The sequence below is a fragment of the Aethina tumida genome, chromosome 1, assembly GCF_024364675.1.
Source record: "Aethina tumida isolate Nest 87 chromosome 1, icAetTumi1.1, whole genome shotgun sequence".
Classification (NCBI taxonomy): domain Eukaryota; kingdom Metazoa; phylum Arthropoda; class Insecta; order Coleoptera; family Nitidulidae; genus Aethina; species Aethina tumida.
In genome coordinates this window covers 67,875,259-67,899,432 of record NC_065435.1, presented here as the reverse complement: position 1 = coordinate 67,899,432, position 24,174 = coordinate 67,875,259, and the positions used below count along the sequence as shown (strand labels likewise).

At 31.2% G+C, this 24,174-nt stretch overlaps 1 protein-coding gene across 3 annotated transcripts; it reads left to right on the top strand.

Moving 5' to 3' along the window:
* The first annotated feature begins 1,840 nt into the window (after positions 1–1,840).
* On the top strand, positions 1,841–23,399 carry LOC109600317 (NPC intracellular cholesterol transporter 1). 3 transcript variants are annotated; one of them, XM_020016458.2, is made up of 12 exons: positions 1,841–2,102; positions 8,759–9,039; positions 10,766–11,159; positions 16,060–16,252; positions 17,604–17,744; positions 18,196–18,862; positions 18,927–20,077; positions 20,135–20,365; positions 20,422–20,897; positions 20,951–21,299; positions 21,926–22,005; positions 22,315–22,457. In XM_020016458.2, exons 1-12 carry the CDS (start codon positions 2,034–2,036, stop codon positions 22,318–22,320), a joined length of 4,038 nt encoding a protein of 1,345 aa, XP_019872017.2. In that variant the 5' UTR covers positions 1,841–2,033; the 3' UTR covers positions 22,321–22,457. The 3 variants fall into 3 exon arrangements, with proteins under 3 accessions (XP_019872017.2, XP_049817928.1, XP_049817935.1); XM_049961971.1 differs by lacking the exon at positions 21,926–22,005 and having other exon boundaries at positions 22,315–23,399; XM_049961978.1 differs by lacking the exons at positions 17,604–17,744; positions 21,926–22,005 and having other exon boundaries at positions 1,842–2,102; positions 22,315–23,399.
* Positions 23,400–24,174: the final 775 nt, after the last annotated feature.

Sequence of the window (24,174 nt, the reverse complement as noted above, 5' to 3'; positions counted from 1 at the left end):
GAGCAACAAACTTTAAGTGAAATTTATATAAAATGTGCCTAAAGGTGGTTTTGTCATATCTTATTTGAATATTTCTATTCTCTATTCAATTGCTGGTTAAAATCAGATGAGTAATTAGTAGTTATAAAGTTATGAGCTACTCATTTTATATATTATATAAAATCTAAAAAATATTTCGTATACAAATCAGTATTTATCCAATAGAAAACTGTTTTACTATTTCGTCTACTTTTGTTGTTAGGTGAGCAAATATGTAATGTATTCTACCCAGACGACATACGTCTGTTCAACATATTCTTCTATCTTTTTATTTCTATGTATTTTATAACACATTGAAATTTTTATTCACTGAAATTGTTCTCTCTTTGAAAGCCCGAGTTTCACAGAATGTCAAAATTAAGTAAACGTAATAACTGACTTGAACGTCGAAAAGATCGAGTGCAGTAAATAAGTGTGTCTGTGGCAGTGGCGGCTCGTTTCACTCTAGTGAGGCATATTACATATACAAAAAATTTTATATTTATTTACACATAATTAATAATATATAATTCAAATGATCAGTACTTATATCATATAAATTTAGTCCGCAAAATAGACTTTTTTAATTAATATCCTGAAAATATGCAAAATAATTTATTCTTTATTGTACTTCTGTTTAGCCAATCAAATATACCGTACCAATACATAGTAAATCCGCGTTTTTTTGTTCCGTATTTGTTAGAATTCAAATTCGGAATTGGGCGATTTAATTCTTTAACAACAAACATTTTGTCACAGTAATTTAAACTGGAAATACACATTTATTTAATAAAAAAACACGCCTTATCGTAATAAAAAGGTCATGTAATATTAAAAACCTTTCCACAACTTTATCCACCAGGCACCCACAGTACAAAGTAGTTTTTGAATTGGTGTGAAGAGACACAATTAAAAGTATCTCTGGAGAACTTCATCGAAATTTAATGTAAAATTGTTATTGCTTCTTTAATTGTCGGTTTCACAACATATTACCCTTCTCCTTAACTTATATTCTGTTTTAAAGAATAAAAATTTAAAACATTTATATTTTAATATTAACGTTATGTCAATAAAATCGTTTTCATAGACTCTGCGACACCTGCCTCATATCAGTAATCGCCATTATTATTTGCCTTTTCCAAAAAATAGATGTATTCATATTTTAGTATTTTATTTTATAAAAGCACCATATACAACTACTACTAAATTGTTTATACAACAGTAAAAACCTATTTTCTAAAATAACTAAAAGTTCGCAGTTTAAATTCATTTCTTGAGAAATATTTTTTTCATGATAAAATATTTTTAACTGTCCATTAAAAAAATAGATTTATGATGTAAAAAGAGACGCAACTAGAAAATTACTCTAACTTACTTCGTTTTATACATGCTGTAACTATATAAAGTATATTTGTTGAATCTTTGATTCTACCGATTGTAATTGCTGGAAATATGTCGAAAAGTTTACCCAATAAACCTAATATAGAAATAATATTTTAAACACTAATTAATAAATTATTACAATGTAGAAGTATTATGGGTCATCGTTTTCTGGAATAACAAAATTTTAAAATTTCTGTAAATAATATTTTCGTATTAATGAATTATTTCATTATTATTTTTGAATATGTTAGCTTACAATTATGTTGGTATAATGTATTAGTTAATATAGTTTAAGATCAAAATAACTTAATGACAAGTGTCCCGACGCATTCACGAGTAGCAGATCGCGAACGTTCGATTTTTTTAGGCAACCGTCCTTTCAGTTAATACCGTATGAATTGCGCATGTGCGGTTTTCATGTTCATCGTTCGATGGAAATTGTCAGCCGAGAACGTAGACGAGTCAGTTTTTATCTGTCGTTTGTTGATAAAAAAGGTGTGGGACAAGTACATTATTTCTAACCGCCTTAAATAACAATGGTAGTTGCTTCGAGATAAGTTCGAACGTTGGTTAGAGTGCTTCGAGCGGATTCAATTCGGTGGAGCCCGAAGCGGGTGGTGCACGTAAAAAATATGGCTTGTGTACCTTTACTGACAAGACGTTTGTTCGTTTGTGTGGTTTTGTTCCTATATTTATGCACGGTAAGTGTTTACATTGATATTACATTTCTGTTATTGTGAACGTTTTCGATTTTGTACATTTCCAATTCTAATTAGGTTATGTATTTATTGGAAATGCCTTTTGGAGAAAGTATGTTAATTATACAATATTTTAATTGTACAGTTAGACTATTTTGGAAATAAATGTTGGAACACTGTTCGAAAATCATACAGAAAATGTATTGGTACTTCTTGGCCTTTAATTTGGCCATGAATAAGCTTGCTAAATATTCTTGAAATACCTTATTGTTAATATGTTTTGTACCTGTCCAAATTATTAATGATACTTCAAATCTTTCATTTCCTGATTTTCGAATTGTTCACCTCAAACACTTACCTATTGTTGAGGCATTTAATTCCAAGAAAACTTTATAGTTGACTTCAATTAAAGAACGGTACTCACTTTCATCGTGCTTATTTCCTTTGTATAAACCGTAAAATTCACTATCCTACTTTTACACGAATATAACTTTAACTGACAATTGATTAAACTGTACTGGTAATTATTTTGTTTGACAACAGATCGAAAATAAGTTTAATTATACGTTGCTAAACAATTTTTGTTAAAAAATAAATAAGTCAATTTAAGAAACATTGTTTTGTTTCTAAACCCTTAAAATTTATTAAATACACTTGATTCATTTTTCATTTCCTGTTTTTTGTATTGTCCACCCGAGACCTTTATCTGGTCATCTAGGGACAATTAGTTCCAGGAAATTTTAGTGATTGATTTCCGTTAAAGAACTCACTTTCATCGAGCTTCCCTATGCTTCCTATTTCCTATATATATAAACCGTAAAATTTACTATCATACTTTTTGGTAATAACCAAATCCTTATCAAGTTTTCAGAAAACCAGATGAACTTGTTAAACTTGTTAAACAATATTCATTGCTAACAAATTGTGTACCTGTCCAAATTACTTGAGAGGCTAATGATTTCTATTCCCTGATTTTTTTTATTATTGTCCTCAGTATTCTACCTGAACATAATAAATTTCAGAAAGTTTTCATAGTGGATTTGTGGATTTCAGTTAAACAGCTCACTTTAATAAATGACACATGATAATAGATTAAATTAAACCAGTAATTATTTTATTATTATATTTATTTATATTGATGATAGATTAGATATTTCACTTTAATTTCATTATGACTAAATAATTTTTCGTTCAAAGTTAGCCAATTGCACTAATTAAGATTTATAGTAGTAAATTTATGAAATTTTGATTAAATTTATTTTTTAATGTGGTATCAGAGGATGAAATATGTACATTGACCACAACAATGTGATAGAGTAAAATATTTTAATTATGAATCATTTTATATTTAATTATTTACAAATTTTCAGTAAAACTGAGTCACTGACCGTGTTTTATCACTCGACGTTTCCTTTGTTTTACCCCTACTTTATTATTGTATACAGTATAAAATACAAAGTTCCGTGTCTTGAACGAAATTTATTCTCTTTAATAATTTGCCGATTGAAAGTGATATTAAAAAAATTGAAAAAATATGAACTACTATTAAATGCATTTTAAATTAATAACAAAATATTATATGTATCAAACAATATAAATAATAACCGGCAATTTTTATAAAATATATTTTATATTTCGAAAAAGTTGACCAAGGTAATCACAACTAAAAATTTCTAATTAGCGGCAGTTTCAACCGACTAGTTTACATTGAACATTTGCTTTAGATAAGATTAACTCTCACAGTCGAAAGTAATTCCATTAAAAAACTATTGTATTGTTAGCGCAAGTCACTGTGAGAATTGTTAATTTATAGTTTTTAAAGGAACAATTATCACAATCTGCTTACGTCCATTTAAAGTTTATTAAAATAAATTTTAAACGATCAAAGTTATAAACATATTTTCGTCACAATGAATATTTACGTGTGTTTTACCAACGAACATTGTAGTATACTGATAAAACGTTTGTTAATTATCCATAGCAGTGGTCATAATTATAACAACTTATTAAAATTTATTTAAAATCAGCTGTAGTACATGTATTGACTGTCTTTGTATATTATGTTTATTGCTTTTTCTGGTATTGTTATATTACAGATTTTCTTAGTATATAGTATTTCATTGGCCTGTGTGAATTTCAGTTTATTATTTACTAGTAGTCTCTTTGCTTATTATAATTATTTACTATTGGGTCGTAGTGAAATCTTAAACTGCAAATAAAATTATAACTCAGCTTTACCAAGACCGTGAGAACCAAGAGTTTACGGCTAAACAAGTTAATTGTTTCTCATTTTATTATAAAAATTAAAGAGTGGCGACTACGAAAAATATTGTTAATAAGTTACAAAAACTGTGGAGACGGGGGTAGCTTTTAGTGGTGAGTTTTAATTTAATTTATTTAAAAATGACGGTCTGCTTCCTAGAGGCAACACTACATAAAAACTTTATTATATCCACTGTAAAATATGGTGGTGGTTCAATTATGGCATGGGAACGCTTTTGGGCCTTTGATGAAGACCTCTTTCATCGTAAAGGAGGATATATAGACTGATTTATGGGATATATTAAATAATACTTCGTTTCCATACAAGTAACGATGCTATTAAGAATTATCAACTCTACAGAAAACGTGTAAGATTACGCTGATAACTAATTTTGTCATAAAAATTATACAAATTTACAATACAATATATAAATATAGGATTCTGTTTAAATTAAATATTACCATGTATGTGCTGCTCAATTTAGAAAAAAATATATAAAAATTATATATAAAATAAGAAAAAAAATAGTTTTTAGAATAGGGTATAAAAAAAGTAGTTATTACTATAATATTTCACATTTTGAAAAATTTATTATAGCAACTACTGTATATCTTAATGAGAACATAGACGGTCACTTGTTTCTTTACAAAATTTTTAACATACATTTCCCATAAAAAATAATTCATGGTGCGTGTCTTGTCGTCGATGAAAGCGTGATTCATAAGTTATATATTTATACAGGGGACACAAGCTTCCCACAGAACTTAAACGGAGGTAATTTGTTTAATTGAAGCAAATTGTTCCAGTATAGGAATCAATAACTTATTCGGATTCGTCTGCCTTTACTAAATGTAAGAGTTTTGTAATTCGCAAGGTTATATACATTCGAATTGGTTTGAAACCTACTCTAATAAAAACAGTCTTAAAAATAAACCGCATACGCACTAACGTCATGTTATTTTAACGCGTTGAAAAACATGTGCATGTTTATGCACGATAGTTTTTCGCGAATATTGTTTGTCCATTTTAAAAATATTACCATTAAATTGAACGAAGTTTGTTTACTCGTTTCTATATTGGGGGGAATCTGTGCATTTGTTTATAATGCGGCGGAGTTATTAATATCGGTGCCGAAAATATGTCAATGGTGTCGAGAAATTGGATTTGGACATTCGACACCAAACACACACACACACGTACCATAGGCCAAATACGGATTAAAACTTCCCAAGGGCGCATGAGCTGATTTGTAATTTGTAACCCACATTACCATTTTTAATTTTTTTACATATGTAATCGTTAAAAGAAGTCTTCCTGCTTCATTAATATTGTAACAATTGTTATAACACTCGGTGATGCAACAACAATTCCATAAGTGCTCCGAGAATCGTGTTTCCTGCGAAAAGTGGTTGCAAAATTTAAATTTAAAACGTAAAGGTGTAAGGATAACTTGTTCGCTGTGTAAAATGCACAAAGGTCGCCAATCGTTTCATTGAAAATGTTCAGAGGTCGATGGAAACGGTGGACTCTTTATGTAATTACCACGGAATAAATAGCCTTATGGTCTGTGTAATTACGTCCCAGACATGCTGGGGTCATATTCTAGGGGTCAAATTTCTTATTAATGTTCTCACGTTTCATTATATGATTGGTTGATTGTTTTTCAATAACATATCTAGATTTAGAATGATTTGTCTTTTATTCTATTATATATAATAAAAGACTAATTATGATGTATTGGCTTTTAAATAATTGTCTGTTAACTGGAATAAAGTAGACACACGTAATTTTTAATGAAGTTTTTAATGTTGCATGTATTAAAAAATTGATTGCATACGTAGAATGAAACTAGGTCAACTTCAACATGGTAAAACAATATATGTTATATTTATGTTTGTGTGGTGTTTACATCAATTAAAAAATCCACCAAAATAAAACATTTGCATTTATAACAGGTTTGGTTAAAGAAAACTGTGTACGGTGTCAATATTTTTCATACATTTAAAATTTAGAAAACAAAAATTCAAGATGAGGTACGAATCGAAAACAATAATATAAACTTGTTGATCCCAGATCTACAAGAAAAAACCCTGGTTTCTACTTAAAATGTGGAAGCCCAATTTTGACTTCTTTAGGATCACATTCAATGAGTCTAAATTTAATTTATATAAAAAATAATGGTTCTACTTACGTCAAATATCCCACAGCCTCAAAACTATACAAAGCTTGTTATAACCACCAGTGAAACAATAATTTTTCGGGTGGGGCCTACACCTAAACTGATTTATATACAGGGCTATATTAAAAAACAATTTGCTTTCATATATTAATAATAAATTATTTAGTTAAAAGTACTCATTAACCTATTTCAAAATATCAGTTATTTACACACCAATATAAATGCAGTGAAAACCAAGAAATTATGTTGTTAATTACAATAATGATCAAAAAGTGTATAATTATTAAATTAAATATATTAAATTGAAACTCAAATATTTTTTATGCATAAATGTAGAAAGCGACGAATATAAAAATTATGTTTTAACTCAATTTGAAAAAAGAAAACTGAAATAATTGCTGAATAACTTTTTTTATTTGTAATCTAAACATCATTGTTTAAAAATTATTATAAATTGAGAAGTTCCTGAAAATTTATTAATTAAAAATACTTAATAATTAATGTTTCTAATAATCAATAATTTTCATACTAAGCTATAATAAATAAAAAAAATTGGAGAGAGAGAGAGAAATGAGTATTTATGTTGTATATAATATTTAAAAACTATTAATAAATATTCATGGTAAACTTTGGATATTTAGAAAAATGTATAAAATCGCAAATATTAAATAAAATTATTTCGTAATGCACAAGTCGGCTTGTTTAAATGATAAATATAAATATTCTTAAAATTTGCTTAGTTCAAAATTTTATCATGTAATTGTTAATTAATTTCCAAGAATTTTTATTAACATATTCTACAAATATAAACATAACTTAAAAAGAAATATTTGACGGTACAGTTATAAATTTAAAAAATATGTGCAATTTATTATAACAAATATAAAAATAAGATAAAAGGACACAAAACTAATCAATAATATATTTTATGATGTATTTTTGAACAAAAGTAATTGTTAGTTTCTATTGAATACAATTTGCTTCACACTCTTATTCACATTAACAATATGTAAAATAAGTAAACAAACATTCGCTGAAATAGGCCATTAATTCCAACTTAACATAAGTTATGTCATCAGTGTAATGTTGCATGTTACTCATTAAAATACAAATAAATTTTTAGTTTATATACAAATTTTTTTCTAATGTCGTGTAAAGTTCAAAGAGTAATTATACGTATTTTTTTTGTTGTTGTGTCTCATTTTTATTATCAAGGACGTTTAGGTAATAATAAACTACTGTAGGCCCATAATTTAAAATAAATAATATTTATCTTTATTAATATAATTGTACGGGTCTCAGTTTCAAATCAAATATTGACTTATAATTACTGTTTAGTTTTTTTCTGCTACATGCCATACATCAAGTCCAACTAATAAATGTGTACCTATATTTACAAAAGTTTCAGACATTACGACCCATAAAATTTCAAAACAAAACCTGACGGTTCCATTGAAACGCATTTGCCAACGAAACTGTAAATAAGACGATTGATTTATTTTTTAAATGGAGTCCCAGCCAAAATAAAATGTTAACATTCGTAGGTTTTTGCGGATCCATCGGGTTATTTAAAAACTTCTAATTTTATTTTCGGCAAACAGTCTATAAATATCGTGTATATTTCGAAATATATGATCTGCAACTTCTTTCAACGTTTTATAGTAATTGACAACAATAATTATTCATTTGTGTGTTCTTTAATTGACAAATATCTAATTAATATTTATATTTAAATTAATTATTTGATTTTATAGCGTATAGTAAATAATTAAAATGATATCAATGTAAAATGTAAGTACTGGTTTATGTTAATTATGATAGTAACTAAAAATTTCTTGTGACGTCAGTAACTGAGTCATCGACGAGTTTTGTACAAGAAACTAATTAAGGCGAAATAATCGTAACTGGAAACCTTGAAGCGATAGGTGAAATGTGGATGTATCGGTTTATTTATATAATATTAATATAATTAAGTCCTAATCAATGTCCAACGTGCATTTGTGTTAAATTAATGTGTCTAATTGATTGTTGTTCACATGAAAAATATGCCTGAATTGAGTCATTTTATGTTTTCGATATTATTATTTGAATAGATAAGACTCTTCCATACATTGTTGATACAGTTGAAAATTTGCGCAATGTAAATGACTCATATAATAATGATTAGTATTTCTTAGGATTAAGCAAATCACTCATATTTTTTTTCTTTTGTTACAGACTCATGCAGCTGAATCGAATGCCTCGACGAGCCGCAAAGAGGCGGCCGCGGACGGCCCGGAGCCCCCTCACTGCATCTGGTACGGCGAGTGCAACATGAACGCGTTCATGAGGAAACAGAACTGTCCGTACAACGGCACAGCTAAACCGTTGCAACCCAAGGGCTTGAAATACCTGACGAAGCTGTGTCCGGAACTGAGTCCGGACGCGCTTTGTTGCAACGCCGACCAACTCGAGACGATGGACTCGAGCATCGATTTGGCGGCCAACTTGCTCCAGAGGTCGGTCACTTGAATTTCAACACTTGCTTTCTTAATCTGTCTGATAAGGCGACGTTTTGCTGTCCAACGCTGAGGTTTTGTACTTTTTCTTAAATTTATTCGATTGCTATTCATTACAAATTAATATTGCTAACACAGGTAACAAAGCATCAAAAAAATCTCAAGTTTTTAATGGACATATCGATAACAATCGATATATTGCATTTATTGTAGTAATTTTTATCTGTTTAATTAAATAATAAACGAGACTGGATAAGTGGGTGTTTCCGTTGTTTTTAGTCGTCTAGTTTAATTGACGTTCTTTTGATAAATAGAAATAAGGAAAAATAAGACATTAAAAAATCATAGTTTGTAAACTAATTTTTACAATATTTTATACAATTTACCTTTAGAATATTTGGAAGTTTCAGAAGAGACACTTCCCTGATCCTGCTTTAGTTAAAATACTACATACTAACTACCACATAAATATAACACTAATTAAAAAAGAATTATTAATTAACATTAAATTTGTTGACATATTTAAAATAAAATAAACAAACATGGTTGGATGTACTTAATTAATTTGTTGTTCATAAAGGCTTTAATATTTTAGATTTTTTCAATGTATAACTATTCAACAAAAACAATGGTGTTTACATATAAAACAGAAGAATCGCAAATTTACACTATAAGAAACATGTGAAATTGACCAGATGATTCACCAAAAGAATTCAATATATTTTGAGCCAAAAAATGAATTGATTATTCATATTCAAACATCTAAGTTTTGAATTATTCAGTGAATGTCATTAGTTTATTCTGTTTGTTCTGCTTAAACTTCGTATCATACGTTTTTATTATTTTGTTTACAATATTTGTAGTTAATTTTCCTTAAACATTATTGGAGTCAGCAAGAGCTGCTGTTTTAATTTTATTTTAGAACCCTAAGGATAAATATTACTGAATAAGGGTGGCACAAACGTACAAAATAAATTATTAACATGTAATTGTCATTGATTTTACAGCTTTCAATTTGTTCAGAATAAATTTACTTATTCATAAAGGATTTAATATTTAAGGTTCTTTTGGTATATAACAATTTCATAGTAATGTTTTATTTATATTTATTTTTACTCCTAGAAACAAATTATCGATTTAACAAAAAATTTAGAGTTTAAATTTTATATATACAAAAAATAATTGCTAACTTTATATGATTAAAAACTTGTGAAATTGACATACACCAAAGTACTCAAAATATTTGAATGAACGAGTAAATTTATTTTATACACCAATATTGGAACATCTAACTTTTGATTAAGAATTTTAATTTATTCTGTACTTTACTCTTATAAACTTTGTATTATTTTAACTGTTTTTTCAATATTGTAGTCAATTTATCTGAAATTTTATTTTTGTACCATAACTATAAATATTGAATATAAAATGGTACAAACTTGTGGAGTGGACGTACAGAATAATGTATTTTTTTGGATTTTGTTGTTTATGATCTGTTCATTCCTCCACACTTTAGGTGTGTTAAATTTTGTTATGTAAAATAAAATTACTTGTTTTTTTCTGACTTCTATAATTTTGGATCTTAAGTTTGGAAACATGTAAGCTTTTAAGATTAAATTAAATCAGTACCAGTGAAGCATCCTTATCATTTTACTTAAAATCAGTTGCACGGATGGATAATAAAATTCAAAATACTGAAATTATTTATATCTCTTTTTGTTTCCAGATGTCCAAGCTGCTACTCAAACCTGGTGCGTCACTTGTGCCAGATGACGTGCAGCCCGCGCCAATCCGAGTTCATGGAGGTGAAGAAAACTGCCGTCAACAAGGACAAAATTCCGTACATCACCGAGATCGATCTCTACGTCGACGAAGAATACCTGACCGGCACCTTCAGCTCCTGCAAATCGGTCAGCGTGCCGGCGACGGGCCAGAAGGCTTTGGACTTGATGTGCGGCCCATGGGGCTCTTACAGATGCAACGCGAATCGTTGGTTCACTTATATGGGCGCGGTGGCCGGCAATCCGTTCGTTCCTTTCCAGATCAACTACAGGAACAACAGCGACGGAGGGTTCAAACCGATCAATCCGAAAGTCGTACCCTGCAACAAAGGAACTACTGTGAGAACTGATTTTTATTATTGCGCGTTCTTCCGTTTCACTCTAAACTGTTATATACAACAAGTAATCTTTACACAGCGTACTAACTTTTTATACTAGGTTTTAGATTCGCTAAATTTGTAAAATCGCATTTTATGAAAACATTTAATAATACGTGGTGGTTAAATAAATATGAAGGTTGGGCATAATTACAGGAGAGCGAACAAGAAAGTACAAATATTGACCATTCATAAACATGCTTATGGAAGACGAGTACTCGTGTCAAATCTATCTGATGAAAAATGGACGAGATCAATCAATTTTAAGTAAATTTATGTTGATATAAACTCCGCAAACACAGATTACAATGTTGACACTTACGATTTTAATTTTAAATTAGAATTAAATCTGCAAAAAAATTAATTTTATAGTCTAAATTCTATTCTAAATGATAGCAAACTACTTCCTGCTATTCTTTTTGATAATAAGTTATTCCCTATTTTATGGAAACTTTAAAATATTGGTAATGGTAATGTAATAAAAATTACGAGTGTATAATAAAAGTTTTCATGGTTCGACGATTGTTAAAACATTTTTTATCGCATACCGACAAGGTGTGAACTAACAACTTTTATTATTTGTTTGCAATGAGTAAAAGTAAATACACTGCTCTATATTATGTACTTTATTACATGGTACGAATTTGGTGAATGACTTCTTACCTCCATATATTACATAACTTATTCTTTATTTCAATAGCATAAAATATTATTTTATGTTATTGAATATTTTTTGTTTACATTTTATTAATAGGACAGGTGTTACTATTTAATCAATTTACTTGACACGTACGTGGAATTTAGTATCACATGTGCGTATTTACTATTTATCTGATTCCATTGTGAAATAATTTCATGTGATTAAAATTGTGGACACAATTTGCATCCCAAAAGTATGCCATAAATAATGTGAATCTGAATCGCAAAATCTCACATTTGGTTAACAAAATTTATACAAAAAATTGACAAAAATCTGTAATTGAAATCTGAAATGAATAAATAATAATGCATATTGTATATTTATCAGCGTGACGAAAAACAAATAAATAATACACTAAATTACGAATCTCATGGGTTATCATTTTAATGTATCAGTAAGAGGAAACAGCAGATAAAAATTTATGGATACCCAAAACGTAATTTACACAAAAAACGTAATATCCTGATGGTTTGATATCAACAACCTTCAGTCAATGTGATTTCACTAAGTTGTTTGTTTTAATGTTAACAACAGTAGTTTAGAGATTTTTTGAAACATATTGTATTATTTTCTGTAGCATAAAAAGAAATTAATCTATATGAGACTGCAGGAAACACATTTTTAAGTTATCTATAGCATAGTAGTTTTAAAAGTGGTAAACTCTTAACAATTTTTCTATTATTATCAACTCTTTTGTTCTAGAGAATATTAAGAACAATAATCTTAAATGATAACCGAGGTGCGTCATTTTTTATTTAATATCTGCAAAATTTCGTCTTTCTACACCAACTTCTGTTCTTAAATGTCTCATAAAGACAGGTTTAGAAAGACGGTGATAAGATATTGAAATAACAGGATTACTAACATCTAAAGTATTCTGTTTTTTATTAGGCTGATATTTATGTGATTAGTAATATTTATGAACCTTCTTACTGGTTAAATTGAACGCATATAATATTGTGATGTTTCTCATTAAGATTACACTCACATTGGCAAAAAACAGCAGAAATTGACGTATATAAAAATTCAATTTTTATTTAATTAAATCTCAGTTAGAGCAAAAAATACGGAACATGTTCAAGAAGCAGTTTGGAACTGCTTCATTAAAATGATCTTATTTATCCTATGACAGATATTAGATGTACTTCTGTGTGTTGTTCCCTTTTTTGTATTGATTAATGCTTGAAAATTATGAAAATCGAAAAGAATACAAATTACTTTTTTTCATTACCAGTCATAATGGTTTAAAATGTTCGTTTACCTTTTCCTAACATTAAAATAAAGTCTGATTCAAATACGACAAAAAATACCGTTTTTACAGGCTAATACAATACGTGTCACTTTAGTTTACAAAAATATGACCTTTTAGAGACACTTCAAGGCGGAGGCTGACTTAAAAAAAACAGTCATATTTTCAAATTTTACGTTCATTTCCATGTGATGCATATGATCGTACAATTACTAGAAATTCTACTTATGAGTGAAAATTGAATTTTGTCCAAGTGCTTTTAAAAACAAACCAATTCAGTCGTAGATACAAATTGTTGCTTTAAAACTCGTGTAAGGTTTGTTTACTGGGTTATTTAAACCGATCGCATAATTTTACGTCAATTGCCATTGCAATAACAATACTTGAATCGTTTCCTTAACGACATATTGGGACTTCGTGAATAATATTTTAGTTATTAGTTATCATTCAAAGTTAATTAAATATCGTTCGTCAGTTTTAAATGAATGTTTAAACAAACATTTGTTAAAGGAAGCGATTTTGAATGCAAATAGAACTGCAATGTGTCAATTATTCATAAAGCTCGATTGCAATTCACAAATAACATGTTGCGTAAATCCCTGTGACTCAATGTTGAGGACGGTTTCGATAAAAGAAAGTGTCTAATCGGACGGTGGCGGAATTTTAAATTTGCATGAACGGGGTCAATGGTTATTTCTGATTTAATACTCACATCATCAAGTTCCCAAACTTATTATTTATTATACACCATAATCCTCAATTCCTTTTTAAAAAGCGCTCATAAAAATAGTGATTCTAATGATTGATTTTAAATATGACGTTTAATTTTAGAAATATCCAAAGCTTATATTTATATCCCCTTCATTAGACTATTTCTAGATTTCTCGACCACCCATTTTTATGTGGGCCTCCTGCTGCCCACTAACCCCCTAAAGGCCTCCAGTGTCACGAATTCGTTATCGTCCACTTTGAGGAATATTGACTAGCACGTAACTTTAATTTATGATCGATAAAACACTTCATAATTCATTTAAATTAACATGAAAAATAATTGTTTATTTTTTGATAGAAAATGAATCATATTTATCCGAAATCGGCGTTTAAAAATAATTCGAATCAAACTGGGCGAATTACACACATGAATCATAATATCGGATAATAAAAAAGCATATTTTTGGAACTGATCCCTTATCTCGAACGATTATCTTGAACGAATAATAATTTTAAAAATATATGAGTTAAGAAAATATATACATATTTTGTATTAATAATTTTATTATCAGTGTTGTTTCTTATTTACATACAATACCTAAAATAAATAAGATTTTATGCAAAAATATCTGATGTCGGTTAACAACAAAACATATTTGTGAAAGTGATCTTTTGTCTTAATCGATTTTCACTTATATAAATACAACTTTTTACTATACAGTCTTTCCTTGCTCCGTGTAAATTTAAGTAGATTATCTACACAATAATTATTTCGTATGTTACTATGAATCTCTATTATTATTCCAGTATTATGAAAAAATTAAAATCATAAGCAATCTATTCTTATAGTCAACACAAATCAAAGTCAACCTAGAGGAAATGGGACTTGCTGAAATGAGTTCAAGGATTGTGAGGAGGTTGAGGGATGGGGGTTTGTTTACAAATAACACCCCTGCCTTCTATTAAAAATGTGAAGGCCAGATTTCCATTTGCACAGGATCTAATATGTTACGGGGATCCTTCTCTGCATATGGAGTAGCTCCTATAGAGGGACACGTGGACCGATTTATATACAGGGATATATATATTGATATCAATGCGGTTAAAAAATGTGTTTCAATGTGATAAGCATCCCAAACATAAATTCAAAATTATCGATGTCTTACCTTGGCCGTCGCAATCTCCAGACATGAGACCTTTAGAAAACATTTGGGATAAATGATAAATAAATTCGACATAAAAATTATATAAAATTGAACAAACCCAGGAATTAGAGGAAGCTTAGAGAATACGATAGTATATTGAAAAATTGGGAAAAAGATATTAAACAAAATATTAATAGTAAAATAAATGTTACCCGTTTAGCCTTTAGCAAGTTATAGAATAAGTTTTTAGAATACATTAATAAACTATTTTAACAGCTCACATTAAATAAATAAGTTACGATATAATATTTAATATCTTAAAAAACTATATTAATTACTGTATATGTGGGTTACGAAAAATTTACATATTTGTCTTTAATAATTTTACAGTAATAATTATAATTTACATACAATACGTAAAATAATTAGTTTATGCAAGAATATTAAAATTTATTTGCAATTTACATTTATAGAAAATTAGTTATATTTACCATAATAATTGTCTAAAGAAAAATAATTTCAATAAAAACAAAATTAATTTCCCTTTCCCAAAATGGAATTTCAAAACGCGCCCCCTTTTTTATTTATTTAAATGCATTATTACGAAGTATGACTAGACAACTATAGCTTACGAAATCTTTTGAGATTGTTAAGATCATAAATATCAATAAAATTCTTATTAATTATTCACAATAATAATTATTGTTATCTTTAAACGTTCTGGACAAGGTTAGATTAATTTTCCAAAAATATGCACAAACTAAATTGATTTGTCATTACTGACTCTCTAATTTTGTTTTGTTACATGCAAGAATTACCAAATTTTCTCTTATTATAACAATTATTTGTGCTTCCTTTGTGTTTTTTGTTTGAGTAATTATGTAAATAAGTTATATTAGTTGACAAATTTACGTTATGTTGTTTGTTAATTAGCACCTTAAACAAGTAACGTCATTCTACAATTCCTATTGAAAAGTTTTACTGATTAACCCAATTATCTTCGTTTTTCCTTCTATTATTTATGTTATTTGATTTTATGATTTTTATTTGTTTTTAGGCCTCCTCACCAGCGTGTAGCTGCGTAGACTGCGAGTCGAGTTGCCCCGTACCTCCACCTCAACCCCCAAAACCTGAACCTTTCAATATCGCCGGCTTCGATGGTTACAGTTTCTTGATGGTTGTTTTGTTCCTCGTCGGTTCTTTAATGTTCCTTCTAAGCGTTTATGCCTGTTCAACACGGATGCAGTTTGGTAAGTCGGGTTGTTGATTTTAAAATTTCGTTTATTAATAATTATTAATGTTGCTCTGAAAACAAATAGTCGTTTTGGAGGCAAGTCAGACTACTTCCTTACCATGACGTAAAGATAGATTAATTTTAATTATTTATCATGCTCATTTGCTATGTGATAACATTTTTTATAGTTAGACATGTGGATTTTTCAATTTGATTTTTACTGCAATTTTATGCATTGTAACATTGTTACTAAGCCATAAGGCTTATGGCTATTATTGACGAAATAACTAATTTTTGTTTTTTAATAAAACTAATATAAAATGACAATTAAATATATTATCAACTATAATATTTTTAAAATATCGAAATATCTAAATTACATTTTAACCCATATAATAAATATGATTTTAATTGATTAATAAATTTTCCATATAACATTTTTAATTTAGCATAAGCCATAAATTAGTTAATTGCTGACTTTTAAGTTTAAGTGTAACAATGAATATACATACATACTTTGAGATTTGAATTAATAATCATTTAAGAATCTACATTGATAAATAGGAGAATGGTAGCCTGACTTTGCACAAATTAGAATGTATAAGAATTTACATTTTAATATTGAAAAAAAAAATCCATTTTCTAGATAAATACGATGTTATGGAATTTATGGCATTTTATTGGAAACATGCATGAGTGGTGAATTTTTTTGCTCATTAAAATAGTTTGCCGTCATGTTTTTATTTGGTTATCACCCTATATGGAGTTTAATTTATTTAACACCTTATGGGCTTTTGGTATTTAATATGTATTCTAAAGACTTATATCAATTAACGTGGTTTATTATTGATTAGTTTAAACGATATAGAATTAAGTCTTCAGAAAACATGTACATATTTAAATTTGTTACTAATGTTTTAATTTTTATTTTGGTTTAGCTACTAATATTTTTTATTGTTAACCTAAATCCTCGAATTCCAAAAAATTCCGCGTGTTTACCGTACACTTAAATATTTACTTTTCGACATTTGTATGTATACATTTTTGTTGGGTCGTTTGGAAAATTTATGTTCATTACAACAACTTTTAAATACATTATGGATTGTGTTAATGGCGACTCGTATTTGACGTACACAACTATTTATAACTATTTACATGAGAATTTGAAGAAAATAGCTCCAATTTATTGGAACATTCTTAGAAATAAATATAAAATTATGTGTCGCATTAAATATGCAAATGTTGTTAGGAACATTAATTTTCCTTGAGGCGATTTTTTGGAAATTTTCGGGAATCGCGCATTAATATCATAATCATCATACGGGTGTAAAATGGGCACATAGAGAGATTTGGTTGGTTGTTTGCAGTGACAGGTTTGTTAGTGGCGGGTAGTGACGAAATGAGGGCGGCCGTGGGTCGGCGATTGGCCAACGCTTCTGAACGACACTCATCCCAGGTGGCGCTCGACAACGAGGACAGTCCCCTACAACAGGACAGCAAACGATCCAGTACGTTAACCAAAACAATTTGCAAAAAAAAAATACGAATATTTCAGTAGATCTATCACACGTTACGTATCAGTAATCGATGACGAAACGCGCGCGAATTGATTTATAGTTGATTTGAATCTCAACTATTACACCTTTTTGTTTCTTTGTTTCTAATTAATATAAACAATGGTCCAACAAGATTACATCAGTAAGATGGACGATGGACTTTGACGTTTTTGCATGTTGTTGCCTTTTAGCTTTGATGTGTTAAATAAGCATGTTTAAATAACTTCAACCATCAATGTTCATCATTGATAATTGAAAATTGGTTAAGTGGTTTTAAAATTTGGCTGGGATTATTGGTAACTGGTATTGGGACCGAGGTGTTTGTTGTTCTCCCGGTAGTTGCACATTAAATTCTCCGCAACAACAACCGCTAATTGTTACTAACACTGACTTGCAACTTTAGGTGTGACATCTGATGCTGGCCACGAGATGGACACCCATTCCATAAACAAAGTGCCCGGCGATTACGCCACGTCGACGTTCATCGAACGACTGGGTGCCAACACCGATTCCATTCTGCAAAAGTTCTTCGAAAAGTGGGGCGTCGTGTGCGCCGAACGGCCGTGGGTCGTACTCTTCTTGGGATTCTGTTTGGTAGTGGCCCTCGGACATGGCGTCAAATACCTTAAAATCACCACGGATCCAGTCGAATTGTGGGCCTCGCCATCCTCACGCTCTCGTGTCGAACGTGAATTCTTCGATAGCCACTTCGAACCGTTCTACAGGAACGAGCAGCTGATCATCCGTTCCGTTAACATGTCAGAGATCAGGCACAACACTTCGGACGGGGTCGTGATTTATGGCCCCGTGTTCAACGACACCTTTTTGAAGGCGGTGCTCGATCTGCAGCAACAAATCAAGAACATCGCCAAAGACACTGATCACAGTTTCGACAAGATTTGTTTCGCGCCCTTGCGCACCGAAGGACAAAAGGAGACCAACACCAACGAGTGCGTAGTACAAAGTATTTGGGGCTACTATCAGGACGATGTGGAGAAGTTCGATGAAACGTCCGAGGATCCAAATGGAATGATTATCAATTATCTCGATTCTTTCTCCAATTGTGCCCAGTAAGACCATCGAATTTTGCGTTTTTTATGTATCGTATATAAGTTAATTTTTCTTTTTTTCCAGAAATCCCTATAACCCAGATTGTCTTGCACCTTATGGTGGTCCAGTCGATCCGGCGATAGCCCTGGGTGGTTTCCTGCCACCCGGTACGAGTCTGTCGCAGAACCCTCCATACAACAACGCGACTGCCATCATTCTCACCTTCCTGGTCAACAATTATCACAACAAAACGAAATTGAAGCCCGCAATGGAATGGGAGAAGAAATTCGTCGCCTTCATGAAGAACTACACCGAAACTATGAAGCCAGACTTCATGGATATCGCATTCACCTCCGAACGTTCAATCGAAGATGAACTGGACAGGGAGTCTCAATCGGATGTGTACACCATATTGGGTTCCTATTTGATCATGTTCGCCTACATCGCCGTCTCCTTGGGACAAGTGAACCAATGCAGCAGACTGCTGATTGATAGTAAAATCACCTTGGGTCTTGGTGGTGTCATAATCGTGCTGGCCTCTGTCGTCTCATCCGTCGGTTTCTTCGGATTCGTCGGACTTCCAGCCACACTCATCATCATTGAAGTTATTCCGTTCCTCGTGCTGGCAGTGGGAGTTGACAACATTTTCATTCTAGTCCAAACCCATCAGAGGGAAACACGCAAACCAACCGAAACACACTCGCAACACATCGGCAGAATATTGGGACAAGTCGGACCGTCCATGCTTTTGACCAGCGTTTCTGAGAGTTGTTGCTTCTTCTTGGGAAGTCTGTCCGATATGCCGGCCGTGAGGGCGTTCGCCTTGTACGCCGGTTTGGCCCTGCTCGTCGATTTCATATTGCAAATCACCTGTTTCGTCAGTCTACTTTCGCTCGACACGCTGAGACAGATGGGCAACAGATTCGACATCTTCTGCTTCATCCGCGGCTCTAAGAAAGACGGTCCGTCACCGTCCGCTCTAGTCAATCAGGAAGGTCTGCTTTATTCGTTCTTCAAATCGCTGTACGTTCCATTTTTAATGAACAAAGTCGTCCGGGCTGCCATAATGATACTATTCTTCGGCTGGCTGTGCAATTCGATCGCGGTCGTTCCTCACATCGAAATCGGACTCGACCAAGAACTATCGATGCCTGAAGATAGTTTCGTTCTCAAGTATTTCAAGTTCCTAAAAGACTACCTTTGTATCGGACCCCCGATGTATTTTGTTGTCAAAGGTATAGTTTTATTGCTGTAATGATAGATTTTACATTAAAATAATGATGGACTTTCAGGTGGATTGAATTATAGTACTCCGGCGGCTCAAAATAAAATATGCGGCGGCCTATATTGCGACACCGACTCGTTGATTGCTCAGATTTATGGCGCATCACGTAACGCCAACACATCCTACATTGCTAAGCCAAGCTCCAGCTGGTTGGACGATTATTTCGACTGGTCAGCCGCCGCCAAGAAATGCTGCCGAATTAACGCCACAACTGGAGAGTTTTGCCCACATACAAGCTGTAAGATTGCTTAGTTTTATAGTTTTAAACATTACATAAAGATTCATAATTTACAGCGAGTTGTAGCACATGCAACATCTCCTTCACCGACCAACACCGACCGACTGCCCACGATTTCGAGCGCTACGTTTCATTCTTCCTTCGTGATAATCCGGACGAAGAGTGTGCAAAAGCGGGTCACGCCGCCTATGGTCAAGGCGTTAACTACGTGACTACTAACAACACCGACTTGAGCACCGTCGGCGCCTCCTACTTCATGGCCTATCACACCATTCTGAAAACGTCTGAAGACTATTACGAAAGTATGCGAGCAGCTAGACAAATCGCCGCAAATCTGACAGACACAGTGGGTGCGGAAGTATTCCCGTACTCCGTGTTCTACGTTTTCTACGAGCAGTATCTGACTATGTGGCCGGACACCTTAAAATCGCTGGGTATTAGTTTGTTGGCCATTTTCATCGTCACTTTCCTACTCATGGGACTGGACATATTTAGCAGCGTCGTTGTCATCATTACTATAACTATGATCCTGGTAAGCTATTGAACTACACTCGTTTTTTGTCAATCTATAACTTGTTTTAATAGGTCAATTTGGGTGGTTTAATGTACTATTGGCACATCACCCTGAACGCCGTCTCTCTCGTGAACTTGGTGATGGCCGTCGGTATTGCCGTAGAATTTTGTTCGCATTTGGTGCACAGTTTCTCGGTGTCGATAAAACCGACGAGAGTCGAAAGGGCCGCAGACGCATTGGCCACGATGGGTAGTTCCGTTTTCTCCGGCATCACTTTGACGAAATTCGGCGGCATCATCGTCCTTTACTTTGCCAAGTCGCAGATATTCCAGGTGTTCTACTTCAGGATGTATTTAGGCATTGTACTGATAGGCGCCACACACGGTCTTATTTTCCTACCAGTGTTGTTGAGTTATATAGGTAAATCTTGTTTGCTTGGTGCATGAGGGTTTTTGGCTATTTTTGCGGTAACTAACAGCACTAACTTTGCATAAATTAGTGAATATCCAGTGAACAATGTGAAAAATTCCAGTCTAAAAAGTTATTTTAATGATCCAAAATCAAATTATCCTACGAATATTGTTCATTGGAAATTTTAGTAGTGGCAATAGTTTTATTAACAATATGCGACTTTATTTACTTTTAATTACACATATCTCATCTATTACTTTCATTTGCTTCTTGTTTATTTTGTTTACATAAACTTGTATGGCTTCAATATCAAGATTGTTAATAAACCTAATCAGTTTATTTTATGTCTTGTTAACACAAAATGTTACTCTGCCGTTATCCAATGTTTATTTTTAATTTTTTTTTTGTTGTTATGTCATATAACTTTCATGTATAACAGTTAGTAGTTTCTAACCAAAATAAACATTGGTTGCTTCGATAATTGCTATTACAAATGAACAGTCAATAGAACACAAGAAGCCAATAACAAATTGATTCATTGACTGTTTATTTTCTGTAAATACTTCGGTAGAAAATTGTATTTCTGGCAAGTGAAAATTTGGAACATTGTGCATGTGATATGATCTTTTGTACAGGATCCCCCATGAATAAAGAGAAATTGGCGAAACACAAGGATTTAAACGGGGACCATATCCAGGAGACTGAGTTTAGCAGAGTAAGGATTTTGTCTCGTTCTATTTTATGTAGCAATTTTTTTCATCCTCACCCCACTAATCATAATCATTTTCCTAACATCCCGTTTGTCAGATACTGTATTGTTGCTCCAGATATAATTATTGCTTTTTATCACTTTGCATTTATTTTTATTTTTTTATTGATATTGTATCTGATTATGTTTGGTTGTAGACTAACAAAATAGTTTAATAAACAAATTTAACTTAGTAATAGTTATTAAAAAATCAAACAGTTTTATCAATTTGTCTTAATCTTTAAAGATACATTTTAATTAATAATTTTTTATCAGGCGTGATGCAAAATAAAAGACGTCCAACATCATTCGCAACATCATCAACTTTATCAGATTCGGGAGAGGGAATTACAGTTGTGTCACCATTGTTGCCTTCCACTTCGAGCGCCAATTACCATGCTATAGTTCATGATCAGGATTATCCTGAGATATAATTTAAATAACCACTACTACTTAGGTCAAATATGCTTAAAAATGACATTATAAACCAATACCAAGTGATCTTAACTATAAGTGCTAAGTGATTTTTTTGAAGCGATGTGATTTTTATATAATGTTTAGATAAAGGTCAACTAACGTGGGAGCAGCAAAGAAGACTACTGTTATATTGGTCGTTTTTAAATTAATAAATTATTTGATGATCTTCTTTGCCCTCCACTGTTAGAATATATATATATATATTGATTTGTCGTCCGAGTCATTGTAATCGTTAAATCTAAACCAAAGTATTGTCTGATTTATTAATGTCCTGTTGTATAAACTAGGCATCGTGGTTAACCCTATATCGTTTCCACACTGCCATTTTTTACATGAAAATAGAAAGCTTATACTATTTTCTCTAAATTGACAAATATTTATGCCGCGAAAAAATGAAACTACGATTGTACTTATCGAGTTTAGCACTCGATTATTTTTTTGTAACGAAAAAGAAAACAGTGACCAGTTTTATGCAGTATTTTGTTTGTCTTACTGAATTTCAAGTATTTATTTTTGGTATATATTTATAACATATCAGAGTGAATATTTATTTAAAACTAATAACTGGATGTGATTTAGTTAGAATTTATATTTAGATATAAATTATTTCTATGGTAGTAAAGCTTATATGGTTTTAATTTCACAATTTGCATTCCATCATTAAACCACTTTGGGAGTTCAAATTTTATATTACCAATTTTTTCGAATGATTTATGTGTAAAATTCACACAGGGTCTTTTTAGTATTTAATAAAAATTAAAAAATATATGTAATTGGACTCTTCACCATTAGCTATGTTGTTAGTAAATAGATTTATACTGGATACTGTATTATTGTATGTTATTGTACAGGTATTTTATTTAAATAAAAATTATTTTATATAACTGTTTTATTTATTTACTGGCTGTTTATTATAATACATGAAAACTAGCAAATGCATTTTATTAAAATATTAATATTTATTAATAAAATTTGGTATGTATTGATAGTACTGTTTTATTGGAAACATAACTCAAGAGGAATTATGTAACACCCATTTTGACCAGTAATATGTAGGCCCATCTAGCAAATTCAGACACACAGCTACTGTCTCAGCTTCCTACAGATCAGATTGTTAATTTGTTTCTGAGATTAGTCAGTTCGGAGAATGAGATGTCCAGGGCAAAATTGAGTTTGTTTGAAACACGCAAAATCTGCGATGCCTCGAACATAAGGTACAATTACGGACCTTAATACTTCCAGTATATAAGAGTGTGAGTTTGTAGTCCCTTATATACATAATCAAGGGCCTCCTTACCTAACAATTAGAGTCCCAAATCATTACACACTCGTACAATACAGAATATGCTGATTTATGTTTCTCTTCTTGTTGATTCTTTCACAACCTTCTTTCATCCCCAAGCAATCCGGGATTTGTAAGGAAACACAACTGTATTCCATTTACCATCCCAATTCATTCGGTCATGATACCATTCCAATCTTCACGCCGATATTGAGAAGTCTGCGGAAGCACCAAATGCGAATTGTAACTGTGAAGACCTGACAGGATGGATTATTATTGACCGTACAGCAAATGATTGACTTAAATTATATTGGCAAGTATCAATTTTGTATTTTTGTTGTATCTTTTGATCGTACAGAGCTTCTGGTTTGACATGA

Coding starts and splice junctions, on each gene's coding strand:
- LOC109600317 (XM_049961971.1), top strand. CDS start 2,034: ATGGCTTGTGTACCTTTACTGACAAGACGTTTGTTCGTTTGTGTGGTT. Junction 16,253..17,603: donor TTCAACACGGATGCAGTTTG/GTAAGTCGGGTT, acceptor GGTTGTTTGCAG/TGACAGGTTTGTTAGTGGCG. Junction 20,366..20,421: donor GTTTTGCCCACATACAAGCT/GTAAGATTGCTT, acceptor CATAATTTACAG/CGAGTTGTAGCACATGCAAC.